Source organism: Agelaius tricolor, unplaced genomic scaffold (assembly GCF_023055355.1).
Source record: "Agelaius tricolor isolate 1412-34295 unplaced genomic scaffold, bAgeTri1.0.p SCAF_1, whole genome shotgun sequence".
NCBI lineage: Eukaryota > Metazoa > Chordata > Aves > Passeriformes > Icteridae > Agelaius > Agelaius tricolor.
The window spans coordinates 36,756,547-36,771,592 of NW_027269261.1; the positions used below are offsets into that span (position 1 = coordinate 36,756,547).

General features: G+C 37.9%; 1 protein-coding gene across 8 annotated transcripts in view; it reads left to right on the forward strand.

Annotated features, from left to right (window-relative positions):
- Positions 1 to 15,046, forward strand: part of LTBP1 (latent transforming growth factor beta binding protein 1) — a 189,435-nt gene that overhangs the window by 126,769 nt on the left and 47,620 nt on the right. For all 8 annotated transcript variants that reach the window (XM_071429915.1, XM_071429922.1, XM_071429938.1 and 5 more), the window contains 6 exons: positions 1,451 to 1,576; positions 2,731 to 2,856; positions 3,531 to 3,653; positions 6,527 to 6,646; positions 10,715 to 10,837; positions 12,870 to 12,992. In XM_071429915.1, the coding sequence (XP_071286016.1) occupies positions 1,451 to 1,576; positions 2,731 to 2,856; positions 3,531 to 3,653; positions 6,527 to 6,646; positions 10,715 to 10,837; positions 12,870 to 12,992 (741 nt within the window). The remainder of the gene's footprint in view (positions 1 to 1,450; positions 1,577 to 2,730; positions 2,857 to 3,530; positions 3,654 to 6,526; positions 6,647 to 10,714; positions 10,838 to 12,869; positions 12,993 to 15,046) is intronic.

A 15,046-nucleotide genomic window follows, 5' to 3' on the forward strand; every position in this document is an offset into this window, starting at 1 on the left:
AAAAAGACATCAAAATTTCTTTTGCCATACATTTAGAAGCCAAAAGGTGAACGTACCATATTTGTATACATGAGAGCAATTCACATTGGTTAGAATGAACCAGAATGAACACAGGTGCTTTGAAGTGTTTGCAATATCCTGGTAAATACTGTAAGATGCATTCTTGTATATTGTAGAGATATTTAGGCCTACAAAGAGGTTTCCTGGTTTCCGTTCAGAGGGAGAAATTTCACATACTTTATTAAAAAATGAACTCTTCAAAATGGCTTTCCTTCATGCAGGAATGGATTTTTGATTTGATGCAATGCACGCAGGGTCTAAATCACCCAGTTGTTTGTAGGATTCTGTCTGCAGTTAAATCCTCTGGAATGTACTCTAAGAGTAGAGAAAGTATCCTGTCTGTCTGTAAGCATTCTGCTTACAGTAATTATAGCAAACTGCTGCCTTCAGTTTGCTATAATTACAGTTTATCAATCCCATACAAAGGTTCAAATAGTTGTGATCATCAAAGTAGAACTTGGAAGTCAGCTCTTCTGTGACTGTGCCCCTTCTACCAGCCAGCTCCCAGCTTCTTTACAAGGAGAGAAAGTTACCTTGCTGGGAGCTCGCATCAGTTAGTAAAAAGAAAATGATAATTTTCCATGTTCTGTTTTTTATTTCCTCAGGAAAATTAGTAGAACTAGAAATTGCTGTGTGCTATAAATCAAAATGTTGTTCAGAGATAATAAAGTAAAAGTGCTGTAAGATTTGTAGGACAAAATCCTAAACAGGATTTAGAAAATTGACTGCAGTTTAGGCTGAGAAGTTTTTGAGTGCCTTATTTCTGTACTTTAAAATTTAGGTAAATTTAAATGTGACCTGCTTCTAAAGTCTAGATAAACAATTCTTCTTTACAGTTAATTTCTTCTTTTTTAGGAATTACAATTCCATACTGCAGTATAACCTTAGTTTGTTGCAACTGAAGACAGTCATTAGTATTTTCTGCAGTAACGCATATACTTGAGGAATTTCTAAAACTACTGTAAGGATTTAGCATTCAATGTTGCCCCATATCTGAATCTCCTTATCTTACAAAATACATACAAGCCATTAGTAGATGAGTATTCTATAAATCAGGATACCCACTGTAATCAGAAACTCACTGCAGTTATTTTCTTAATGTGCAATGCAAAGGTTGAGCCATATATACTTATTTATTTTAACTTACCTTCATTTTACTTTAAATTTTATGTACTGGTTTATAGATCTTGGATGGCACATAAGATTGTCACTAGGAGAAGCGCAGATGGTTTCTAGATTCTTCCAGATAAGGTATCCATTAGAGAAATTCAGGAGTTGCAAACTTGATTTACAGTTTTTTTCATGCCTGAGCTTTCTACTTGGATTACAGAATATTGTGCACTTACTGAACGATGTAAGTTTAACATTAAATTTCTCTTTGTTTGCTTAGAAATCAACGAATGTACAGTTAATCCTGATATCTGTGGAGCAGGACACTGTGTTAATTTGCCTGTGGGATACACTTGCATCTGCTACAAGGGGTACAAACTGAATGATCAGCAGACAAAGTGCATTGGTATGAAATGATGCTTTCAAAAATCTGATATAACCATGCTATGAAATGCTTGAAATCTGGTAGAATCTGGTTAGGGGAAATCTCTTCAGAGCAGTCAGACGTTCTTTCCTCTGTTGAATACTTTCAGACTACAAGGATTTTTTTTCCTATGCCAAATAAAATTTGTGAGGTAGTCTCTAGTACAGCCTTTTAGCTGCTCTAAGATTAGTGTGAATTTAATGAAAAGGAGTGAAAACGTCTCCGATTGTGATGTGAGAGAAAAAGAAATAGGCAGACCATCTCCTCTCAGCTGTGTATTAGGTACCTAAAAGTCACACTACTAGGAAGAAATACACTTGTGTTTAGAAAAAGAATGAATTTGTGCCTGTTTCTCACAGTGGTTTATCCAGCTACCAGCTCTGCAGGCAGACTAATTCCAGGCATTTTGTTAGGTCATTCCTTCCAGCCTGCTACTGAAAAGAGAAAGTATATCATAAACAACCCAGAAGCACAGTGAGAGATCTGCAAAGTAAGGTCTCCATCCCCTTTTAAGCTAGTAAATTCTAGATGATGATTATTCTCTGATGAACATAAGGCAGAGCACAAAGGAGTCCTACATGAGCCGTTTCAGATTTGGAAGCAGCTGTATTGGTATCTTTTCTTCATTCAGACTACACTGGTTCCTCTGTAACTTGGATCAGAAAGGGTGTATTGTATCTACAGATTATATGCTATAAAATGTTCATGCCACCAAAGCTCAGCAGCTTCACGCTGTAACACATACTGTCAGGTGCAACTACAGTATTGAAAAATAAATTATGCAACACAGCCAAATAGCAACTTAGAATCCCTTTATTTCATCCAAATTTTATTAACATTCCATGCTTGCAGCTTGTGCTCATGTTGCACACAGTGTAGTGATTTGAACTGTAATCATGTCACGTTCTTCAGGCCGATGCGATATTCTTACAGTGTAAGCCAATAAGAGCATTTTTCTCCAACCAAAACTATTTAATGCATCTTTTTTTCATCTCTGAGAGAAAACATATATACCTTTTCCAATAGTTAAAATAATTACAAGATCAGTCTTTTCAAATGCATGGCACAGAATGCACAAAAAAGAATCACAGCTATATACATTATTCTGTAGTCTTCTGTTTTCATTTCTTTTACAGATATTAATGAGTGTGATCAGGCACCACATCTCTGTTCCCTTGGACGCTGTGAAAATACAGAAGGAAGTTTCCTATGTATTTGCCAAGCTGGATTCATGGCCAGTGAAGATGGAACTGACTGCGTTGGTAATAACTAGTTCCCTTTATAGAAAATAAAAGTATCAAAATTATTCAAGAAGGTAGCTAAACCCTCCTAAAGTCCCCTTTTCAACTCTTTTTTCCTCAATATCAGTGGTACTGAACTGATGTCTGGAAGTATATTTCACTGTCTCTCACCAGGTGTTGTGGTGAGCAAAGCACCTGTTTAGCTGATACTCCTTTTCAGAATGTTTGTTGAAAAACAAGAATTTATTCAGTATATTATTGTTTAGGAAAACTACCAATAAGTAAAAACACCTGCTTTATAAAATACAAATATTGAACACTTTCAATGAGTAGAAGCTGAAACAAACCATATTTTTAAATACAGCTGCAAACAGCCACAGACTTCACAAAGCAGCACAAACAGCCTGAAGGGGCTGTGGTCTGCTTTAGGATAGTGCTGGCTTGGGCACTGCATAGATGCAGCAGCACACATTGTGTTTGCAGCCATAGGGATGCTCCCAGGCCACCTTCTATACGCTGGCTGTTTCTCAAACTCACTGTCTCTCTGATTACAAGCAGTGAGGTGGCTTGCAAACAGCTTCAAAAATCCAAACTTACTACTTAGTGTTTAGTTAAAGCAGAGTTTTGAGGAGATCCAAGCATTCGATACTTTGATGGTGAAGTAACTTCTCTGAACTTCTCTTTGTCATCTACAGATTTTGATGAATGTTCAAGACCTCACACTTGTGGAGAAGGCTTTTGTATAAACACTCTTGGCTCATACAGATGTGAATATTGTGATAGTGGCTACCAAATGAACAGGAGAGGGGAATGTGAAGGTAGGTTTGGACTCTTCCCTGGTGGTGATGATGATTGATACTGACAGCACTTCATGGCACCATTTATTGATAGCACAAAACCAGTGCCAAACTACTGCTGTTTGGAATGATTAACATTCCCTCTATTAAAGGGAGGCTTTGCACTGCAGCTTGAGCTGCAAGGGATAAATCTCAGAGGGTGCAATCTTAAACAAGAAGCCTTTGTGAGTACTCTTCAATCTTTGTCATTATTTGGTGTCTGGAACTGCAATTCAATTCCTGCTATTTGAATTTAAGATGCTGTAAAGGAGTTCCCCCACTGTGTACAGAACCATCTTGGAACAGCCATTTTATCATCTCTTGCCATGGAATCACTAACTTCATTGTTAGTCCTTACCTGCTTGCCAAGTTTTTGTTTAAAAGAAGAAATTAACTTTTCCTATATTATATCAGGTAGCAAATGATAGGTTGACTTTTTAATATCCATATCAAGCAGATATTTCATGTTGCAGGAGATCCTAGCACATCTGACCTTCAAAGCTTCACATTTCTTTTTAGTGTGATATTTTGGTCTATTTTCCTGGTGTTTTTTTTTTTTTTTTTGTTTTCAACTTGAATGGTGAACTAAAAACCCCAAGAAATCATTTCATTTTAAACATGATTTTGTTTATGCTTTAGTCTAAGTTACATAGGATAGAATAAAATTGCTCAGTTTGGTTGCCTGGAAAATAAGCAACTTAAATCTGCCATGGATATATTTGCTGCTCTGAGCAATGCTAAAAGAGTTTTATTCCAATTTTTTTTATTTATTTAAATGTTTCACAAACTCCACTCTTAAAACTAGTCTTTGCAAATCTTCTCTGACTAGGGAATCTTTAATTCAGTTAGGCTAGAAATCAGACTTACACTACATCAAATTTGTTATTAACTTGTATTTTAAATAGCGTGGTGGTAGTCCTCTATAATTTAGCTTAACAAAATGTAATTTCTGAAACCAAATTCTCTGTTGAAAGTTATTTAAGATTGCTTAAGGGGAAAATGCTCCTACATTAATCCATCAAACCAAGGAAATGACACATTTGGGGAATCATTGCACCATGTCATCCCTCTACTGACAGATTTCTAATTTCACAAAAAACTTCCTTCCACCCCCTCCACAATTCAAAAACAAAGGCAAGAATCCTCCAAGCTGCACACAATACTCAGGCCTCACTTGCACTTCCTCACCCCATCCTCATTCTGCCTTCAAGCTGTACTCACATAAGCTGTGTCACAGGCCTAGCCAGGGGAATGTAAAGGGTGCATAGATGTTCTTGTAAATTCTGTTGTTTCTGTAGAACAGTGTTGTGGTCACAGCTGAGCATCCTTGCATAGGATGAAGAATTCTTATAGAATCTTCTTGTGATTTGTTTTTATGCTTTGCTGCCTTTAGACTTTATTTTGACTAAAAATTTCTGAACCAGATACATAATTCATGTTCTGAAGGCAGACACAGTCCAGACAGTTCTGAGAAGAAATTACAGCAGAAGTGTAATTTTCTTTGTTAATTAAGTAAAAAAAACCAAAAAACAACAAACTCCCACAGGAGCTTAATGAGAAACTTTTGCAGGTGTGCATTGTAACAGCTGAAGAAGCCTATTGGTGTTTTTACGAGAAAGTATTCTAAGCTGGACAATTGTGATTTGCCTACATCCAGTGAGTTGTTTGGAGCTGGAATATTCAATTCTCTCAACCTTGGAGCATTGTCCAGTTAAATTATGAGTGTTGGGAGCTCCTTGAGTTCTGTGAGCTTGTTCTCAAAACTAGGAGTGAATTCCCTCCCTATGATCTGTGCTCAAGTAGCAGTCCTTAATTGCAGAAGACAAAACTGCTAGGCCTGGGGCAGGAAGAGGATGGAAGCTTAGGAACCTGAGTTTAAAGGTGACTGACAATTTAATTAGTTCTGTGCACTGCATGAAGGAAGTATTTCATGGGAAAGATTATAATTATTGTGTACTTAAATACCATATTATAAAATGATCTCACACATGCGAGCAGACTGCAAGGAGGCTGCCTACACAGTTTTAATTCCAGAATCTTCTGATCATTGGTCACTTAACAGCAACTTGTCTTTTAATGTTGTTTTCTGTGTGCAGTCTCCTTTAGATTGCTTATGTTGGATGTCTGGGTTTCCTTGTGGCAAGATAAGAAGTTGTTCTGGCTCAGAGCCTGAACATGAGTTCCATGACTTTTTCAGGACCTATCTCTTCTTGTCATGGGCAGTCTAGAACCTTACCTGATGCAGAAAGTCCCTCTCTCACCCTAAACATTGCCAACCTCAGTGATGTGGCTTGTGCCTTCTTTCAGACAAAATTAACTCCTTACTCCATGTAAACCTCTTTGATTCTCATTCACACAATTATGTTTTTAGTCCCAATAGCACTTGCATCCTGAATAACTCTACAGCATTGGAAAATAACAAATTGTGGTTTGCTTTTGGAAGCCAGAGTTACAGTTTTACTGTTGTTCCAATGAACTTCCAAAGTCTTACCATAGAAAGAATCTCAGGCACTTCAGTATGATAAAGGAGTAACATGTAAAGTAAAGGAAAGTTATTTTTACCTGTGGTAGCCAGAAATCTGATATGCTCTATGTTCTGGAAGACCTACCAAAGATTTTTAGTATAACAGAGAATTCAGATTCAGTTGCATGTATTATGAGCTACTCTATTTCTGAGATGCCCCTTTGCTGGTACAAATATGTGTGAACTTGTTCTTTCCTGTGCCTCTACCAGATAAATTACACAATTATTTGAATGCTTTAGTATCTCAGGAGGAGAGTCAGAGTAACCAGATTATTGTTCAGTGTTCTACTGTGGCTTTGACCGGTATTTCCTTTTATCTTCTCTTTTGAAGACATTGATGAATGCCTGACTCCAACTACCTGTCCAGATGCACAGTGCCTTAATGCTCCTGGCTCTTACCAGTGCATTCCTTGCAGAGTGGGGTTCAGAGGCTGGAATGGACAGTGCCATGGTATGTTTAGTGCTCTTTGTCTCTCTGGTTGTAGTCCTTGTTCTGAGGTGCTGTGTTTCATATTCAATCAGTGTTACGACCTGATGACATCACTGTGCCCTGGGTCCCCATTTCATGCAAGAATAACTGAAAAGATGAGATTTTTGAAATTACTTTATGTTCTCAGACACAGTACCTAAGAGGAAATCTTGTTTTACTGTAGATAAATGAGCACTGAATCTAGACTACAAATGATATCATTACAAAACAAAACTCTTGCAATAGAAAATACGGAATAGAAAGGGGATGTACTGTCAGTGAAATATAAATAGGCAGTTGTTTGGAAATGGAAAGACAAGTGAGTGCTAATACATCAGTGCAACTTAGGTTTTTCAGTGGAATATGAGAGTTTGCTCACGGAGCATGTTAATTAAACTCCTTTATTACCTGTACTTCTAGCAAAACATTAGCATATCCTGAAGTCCCTTGTCTAACTTTAGGTTAGGGTTTTAGGACAGATTTCGCACATTTTACTTTTGTTGATTTGTTTCTAAATGTTAGATTAATTTTTTTTTTTCAAAATCAGTTTTGACTATTTGAAATAGAGGTGGGAAAGAACAAATTAATCCATTGTGCAAAAGGAAATAATCTTTTTGCAGTTTTGAGTGCCACTTTTTGGGTCACTACCAGAAACTTGAATTTAGCATCAGTTGTGAAGGATCTGCTATCTGTTGCGAATATTCCTGCCCACTCCATGTATCACATGCCCTATAATTTGTGATTGTTGGAATAACCATGTTGCCTAGACAGTTGTACAGTAACCTACACAGAGGGTGTTTGCATGTGATTGTCAGTGTACTTCCATGGCTTATTTTGTAATGGCTCCCAGTGCTGTTAGGTGGTTCAGCTCAGTTCACAAAGCAGTCCAAGAGCAGTGTTTGGTTGAAGCAGCTCTGGTGGCTGGGATCTGCTGTGCTCCAGCTGCAGGTGTGGTGCTGATCTATGGATCAAGATTAGAGCCAAGCTGCAGTGAGCCAATGGTGTGGCTGTCAGAACCTCACCATCAATTTTGCTGTGCAGATTACACCGTTTTCAACTACCCTATTTTCTGAAGAAGTCATACTGTCTGATCTGCCATGTCATAGCTGCATATTTGGTCTTGTCATTTGACTTACTGTGGAGGAATGTATTTCTCAAGTAATTTCATGGATTTTAATGGAGTTGTAACAAGCTAGAAAATGTTTACCACAAATGAATGGGTTTCTTTTTGCACTAATTACTCCACATTGATCTTTGTTTCATTCCTGCCCACCTGCCTGAATTCCTGGTGCCCTTGCAAAGATTGTGGCACTCTGTTAGAGTGCTCTTACTTAACTCCTTTTTTTTTTTTTTTTTTTTTTTTTGTAAAAATTTTGGCCTAATTTTGCCTTCTTTCCCAATATTAAGCTTTATTTCTGTACCTGTTTATGGAAATAGCCTGGTTGAAAATTCCCTGACAAAACTTTCAGTTGTTTCATTCTTGTTAACCAGGATAGTAGGAGGGAAACGAGAGAAGTCAGTTCTTTGCTCAGACCTAAGTCATGTAAGGAATATGTCTTGATTTAAAGTGATAATTTTTTTCCTTGTATTACTTCATGTAGCTTTCCTTTTTTCCTTTGTCTTATGAAATGTTCTAAGCCTAGGCATTCTTACTCACTTCATTAGTGATGTGATCAGTCCGTTTTTTGTTTATCCTAGGCTTACATCATGTTGGAAATGAGCCATACATATTTTAAAAAATGTAATGCAGACATTTTTTCTTAAATCTGTAGTTCTGCAATATGGCACCACTTAAATACACCAAAAAGGAAAATATTTCCCGTTATCTGTGAAGGATATTTAAATCCATTGTTCCATAAATTCATTTGTTTCTCCTGTTAGTTTAGATCAGTTGCAGCTCTTCTGTTTTTCCACAGTGTTGTTTTCAGTATTTTTTTACCTCACTTTACTGCTCTCCCTGTACTTTATGCCATAGAAAATCTAGTATAACAATCCTACAGATAGGTCTTTGATGCCATTTATATTGTAATCTTGCAGGATTTAAAGCCAGGAACATAGCCACTTCTGTTCCATTAGGCCAAGTCCATCAGTTCACTTCAACCTCGGGTAGACTACATTTAGGTGGGATAGTAGACTGAGTTTAGGTGGGAGTGTTCGGTGCGTGTTGGAAGAAATGGAAAAGGACACTTGCACCACCTGACTCTTCATTGTCTTGAAATTGTCACTGTTCCAGATCCCTCAGTGCATTTGTGTTGTACAGAGACTGTTTGAAATAATTGATTGGTTTTTAAGTTTACTTTCAACCACTGATTAATTTTTATTGTATTTTTCTCTCTGCACATTTTCATGTTCAAATAAAGTCAGATATCATGATGTATCTAGAGCACACTTCTGTGTATTGATGAACAAATTTAAAAAGTAGGTTGACAAAACTTTCTAGATCACTTCATCCTTCTGGCTATCACTGTGGTGGATTTTGAAGCTGCATTGTTTAACTATAATTATTCAAATTGTACAGTTTTAAGGATCCCATTAGAAGATACCAAAACTAATACAGTGGTAAGCAGAGCTAATCCAAATACCTCTAGCCCTACTGTAGGGAGCACCAACAGAATCAGTTATAACTCTGGATTTCATCTCAGAAAATTTAAGTTCTGTTCCTGGCTTTTCTGTTGGCTTTATGTGGAAGTCTCTTGATCTTTGAATCCCATCCAAAAATCAGAAATAGTATTCCAGGTTTCTTTGTCAAACAGCTTGGAGATGAAAGTGAATCTGTAAGAAGCAGTTTTGTTGTTTGGTTGGAAATTTGTGTGCTTGAATTGGGTTCTCTGTGTTTGAACAGATTCTTCAGTTAGAGCTTTGATCATGTACATTGAGAGCAAAGATTGTGTTTTGTAGAGCAAGCACATTTTGCAGCACTAGTGAGTGGGAAATAAGCCTTGGAGAAAGCAATGAGGAGCAGCACCACTGAATACCATAGCACAGCACCTGTGGATCTGTGCTGTCATATCTCCAAAGATGTCTGTCACTCCTTCTGCTTGGCCAGGCTGCAGCAGGACATCTTATTTACAGAGCTAGAGGCTTAAGTGAGGAACTGAGAGTTGTAGGTCACTGGGAATATGGATGATAATGGTGATTTTGCTTGTGTTTGGGGAAAAGATGGGCTTTGTCAAAGGCAGGTGGTACAGGAGCTTGCAAAGAGCCATGCCTCTAAATATATGTGAGGAAAATAGTTACTGCACATATTCACAATAGCTAAAAGGGTTCTGATGATGGTTTAAAGATATCGAATCTTCTAGCTCTCCCTGTGCTACAGCTGTCTAAATGGCTCCAGTGCTGCAAATAATTGGCACTTTTTTATGCTGATGGGTTTTGTGTGCTTTGTGGTGGCAAAAGACAGGATAATTGGTAGTTCTTTTCCTGCATCGGTGAAATTTAAAAAAATACAGCATTTTTCCGTAAAACAAGGACACGCTCTGACTGCTGCAACCCCGAAAGAACAAAATAAAATTTGAAATTTTTTTTTTTTCCTGTGAAAACCACTTCTAGTTGTTATTTTAGAATACAGAATTAATTCTGGCTGGATTTATAGCAAAATATGTTTCTTATTTTATTTTTATGTTTGCTTTTTGCTTTGTTGATTTATACAAATTGCATTCAGAAGGAATTCTTGGAATATACTCTTAAGTAGCAACACAGCAATTTTCATGTTGGCCAAAGAAAGTGGCCCATCTAATTAATACCTTTCAGAGAAGGATTAAAGTAGATGTCTGTGGGATAGTTTATAGGAAATAAAAGCTGCTTTCAAGTCCTTCTAAAGAAAGGATGGTTTGTGACTAGGAGGAGAGATTTTGCATAATCCAATTAAGTTACTTGATGAGTATGTAGAGTAGCCTTACAAAGGGACCTGCATGAAGTGCTAAAATCGCATTGAAATAAATTCCTCAGGAATAAGAATCATGCTTATGATGTGATTTGAATATATTCCCAAGCTCAACTGAAAGGTGGTTGTACCCCAGTTAATTTCTTGCACTTCCTTTCTCTTCACAGATATAAATGAATGTCAGTATGGCAGTCACTGTACAAATGGACGTTGTGAAAATACAGAGGGATCATTCAGGTGTTTTTGTGCCCAGGGTTTCAAACTCTCTGCATCAAAGGATCAGTGTGAAGGTAAGAAAGTATTATTAAAATTCATAAGGTTGCAGTTACCTTTTAGATAATATTTTTAATGTATTTTTTAATCTTGCTTTTAAATGTATAACACTGATGCTGAAAACACAGAAATGTAAGAATGTGTATTTCCATTTTATGGTTTCTATGATCACATTGTAGATCTTGAGATGTGTTATCAAGCCAGTCAAGAACATGTAGTAATATTTATATTGCTAAACTGGGATTTTTGCAAAATCTGTGTCATATCTGGCATTTCAGAGATTTAAGAACAGTGGCTTTTGCTTTTCTTTCTAACTTCTTTTTTTTTCCTACCATGTGGGTGAGTGAAATCAAAAAACCTAGGCTGCTGCCCTTTGGAGCCCAGCAGTGTCAGTTATCACTGAGCAGTTAACCCTGCCTGCACTGGTGTCTTTGTATTTCCAGCAGTACACTGAGAGAGAGAGAGCTTGCTGGTGTATTCTAGGAACAGTTCCTGTGCCTCCAAAGTGTCAGTTTCCATGTTTCTTCCACATCTAAAATTCCCATCAGGACTGCTCCAGTGGAACAAAATTAGGTCTGAAATTAGGGTGAAGTAGTCTGAGGGAGAACTTAGAGCATGTACAGGAGGTATGAATATTCCTCTCCTTAACTAGAGGGTACTTGAAACTTTTCCCTAATGATGAAAATCTGAGACAGTGTCTCCAGGCTGCGGAAGTGCACAGAAACCTACATGTTACTTGTCAGATGTTGGATTTCCTTCTTTTTCCTTTCCCTCAGCCTTCCCTAAGTGTCTCTGTACAGCACCAAACACTTTCAGACTTCTGAGTGCTAAAAATAATACAGTAAAACTAAATGATCGTTCATATAAATTTGTCAGGAAGTTTGAAACAAAACATCAGTGTAAGTTAAGTGTCTTGAGTGAGTTAAATGTGCTTTTCAGGACACACAGCAGACTGATCTTGGGGAAAATATGTAGACAAAATTTGACTGCTTCCTCTGAGCCTTTCATGGAAAAGAGCCCTTGCCAAGCTGAGCTGGCATGTGCAGACTGTTCTTCTTAAAGTGCACCCTTCTAAGTAAGGACCCGTACACATGCCCAGCTGCTTCATGGAGCCTCACAGATTTCAGTGATCCTTAAATTCTAAACTTCTGTGGTTGCAAGGAACCGTTACTGCAGAGGTCAGACTGTTCAGCCATAACACAGACCTGAAAAACCTCATTGAGTAACATTCTCCTGTTTGAATTGAAGTGTATTTCCAAAAAGACATTCAGCTGTGCCAAAATGCTAGAAGTGACCAAGAACTCACCATGTCAATTTAAACACTGCTTCTTAATGAATATTTTGCAAATAACAGAGGAAAAATAGGCTTCCTAGCTCAGACAAGGCATGTGCTATGTTCTGAATTCAAAGTGCCACTTGCCTCCAATACTTTGAGTTTTCCATAGGAAAATATAAGTTTGATGTTCAAATCCATCTGTTAGCTCAGGCTGACCCCAGTTTATGAGAACTGAAGCGCAGAGGGATTAGCAGTGTTGTGGAAGCAAAGAGACATTTCTACACAGTTAGATGATTAACACTGCTACAAGGCAAGAATTTCAAGGAGCCTTAACTTAATAGGGGATTAGCCTGTCAGTGCATCTGAAAACCACACCCTGTTAAAAGGTGGTGATCCTGCTGGAAAGTATTTTGTGGGTTTTGCTGATTCACTGGAGCGGCTGACTTGTTACCTCTGCCAGATATAACAGAAACAAAAGCAGCTCTCAGGCAGCATGTGTGTATATTTGTGAGTCTGTGTGTACCCCATTGTGCATGAGGGATAAATTGGTGTTACAGGAGAGAATGTTGAACACAGTCATCTCAAGGAAAACACACAGTCTGCAGTTTCATATAATTTTATGCATTACATTGTCTGTATTTAATAAACACAAACAAGTTAAGCAGTACTGGATACTGATACTGTGCTTTGCTGTTTTGTTCAGACTTGGTCTGTGTACCATTTGATGAGTAATTGGTATTTTCAGATGTGTAACAGTTTCACTGTCTCTGCAGATATTAATGAATGCCAGCAGCGATCAGTCTGTACAAATGGACGCTGCAGGAACACAGAAGGATCTTTCAGATGTATCTGTAGCCAAGGCTACTCCTTGTCATCTACTGGAGATCAGTGTGAAGGTAAGCCTAGAGACTTCAGCTACTGACTAATTTTATTCAATAAGATCTTGAGTATTTCAGATATAGGAGTGAACTCTTTTAAGAATGGAGAAGAAATATATGTTTCTTCTCTTTCTTTTCTACACTGCCAACCATTTGTTCCCACCAACACAGCCACATATTTAATGGATTCTTCGAAATAGTCCCTGTCATCTTTCCACATACAAAAAGTTCAGACATGTGCTTCCAACAGTAAGATTGGAAGACCAGTTGATATTATTACTAAGAACAAGTCAGCCTTTCCAAACCTTGTTGTTTAAGTTCTGACAAGAGGCTCTGTATTACAAAAGCTTCTGCCAGTATATGCTATTCTCATGGGGGCCTGCTAGTTAAAACTTCTTCTCCAGCTGGTTTTGGGAACCTGCAGCCAACCACCACAATCACACATGTGCACTGGCAAGAGTGCACATGAAAGAAAAGCATTTAGTAGATGACAAGTTGCAGCAGGATCTATTGGAGTTCACAGCTTGCACTGTCTCAAAATGCAGTCTAGGTACTGAGCTTGCAAAAACAAAAGTAAGAAGTGAAAGACGTACAATGTATGTAGCAAGAAATGCTGTGTTATAGAAAAAAGAAAATTCTCTTATCTCTCAAGTAAAACAATTTAATTGTCCAGTAATTGGCAAGCTGATATTTTTTTCTATTGAAGCATTTCAAAGCTACTCCCTCTTCTCTGTTGTTGGCTACCATCTGATATGGTACATCTGCTGCACTACTCATGGTCACCTTGAGAATGCAAGATTACTTACCAGCAAGCTCCAGGAAAGATTCTATCTCAATTGCTTTCTTATCTCACACTAGCAGGGAGAAGTAGCTAAGAAGCATTTGTTAAGGTCTCACTGTACATGGGGCATTAGCTCATAAAAGCTTTTTGGTCTCTGGTGTGCTTTCTGTTACTGCTGATACTTTGCAAGATACAGCTTCTTACAGCTGTTCTACCAAACAGTGTTCTGCTGCTAGGTTATCCTCCACACAGCACTTGGAAGGCAGTCCTCACCTTCTCCCTCACAGCAATAGGTCAGGAATCCTCCTCTTCAAGTGATGCAGGCAGAAGAGCAGTTCCCCCTGGGCTAACCAAATGCTGTTTGCTCAAGACAGACTTGTAACAGACTTTATCATAACTGATTACACTGGATTGTCCACATTCCATGAGTGACAGCAACTCTTGAATTTCTCATCAACAAAGAGTTAGGATATCCTATAAAATCTCCTCAGCACACTGATACTCTTTGGTCCTGAGCTATTTGGAGAATGTGTTCATGGAAGAACTTAACACACTCTTCTCATCATTCATGCTGAGTACCAGCATCTCTTGCATCAGCTTCAAGAAATGTGGGCTGATGATGCAATGGACTAGAAATTTGCATCAAATAATTTTGCTCTCATCTGGCTTCAAGATCTTCATGAATTGCAGCAGATGTGGAGATACCCTGTCAAGAATCAAAGAAAAATGCGGTGTAATGGATCACAGGTCCTTCTGCCTCCCGAAGACAGAACAGATAATATGGTATCATTTGTGACAACTGCTAATCTAACTTGCTCTAATAAGACTTCAGATGAAATTTCAAACTTCTCTTCAGACTGTTTTGGTGCTTTTCAAACAGCCCAAGAACTCATGGTAGCTGTTGCAGCTCTCCATCACCTGCCTGTCACAATAGGTCCATACATTAACTCTTACTTCTGCTCAGAGGCAGTTTTCAAGACAAAATAGTTTAAGACATTGTCAAGGCAAAAGAAGAGGGGTTGTATCAAACAAGGAAAAAGAGTAAAACCATTCCCTTACCCCAGGATATTTGTCTAATTTAAAAATCTGGAACCAAATTTACAGCTTCTCCGCCCAGTGACAGAATGGTTAATTTCTGTAGCCATGGTTTGTTCGCTGAAGACTTCTGTAAATATTGCAAGTCCTGCAAAAATACTTAATCTCTTGAAGTGGAAGAAGTTCTTCTGTGCTTTCATTATATCCCTTCAAAATTTTCTGAAGTACAGGATATTATAGACTACTTTTTGCACCT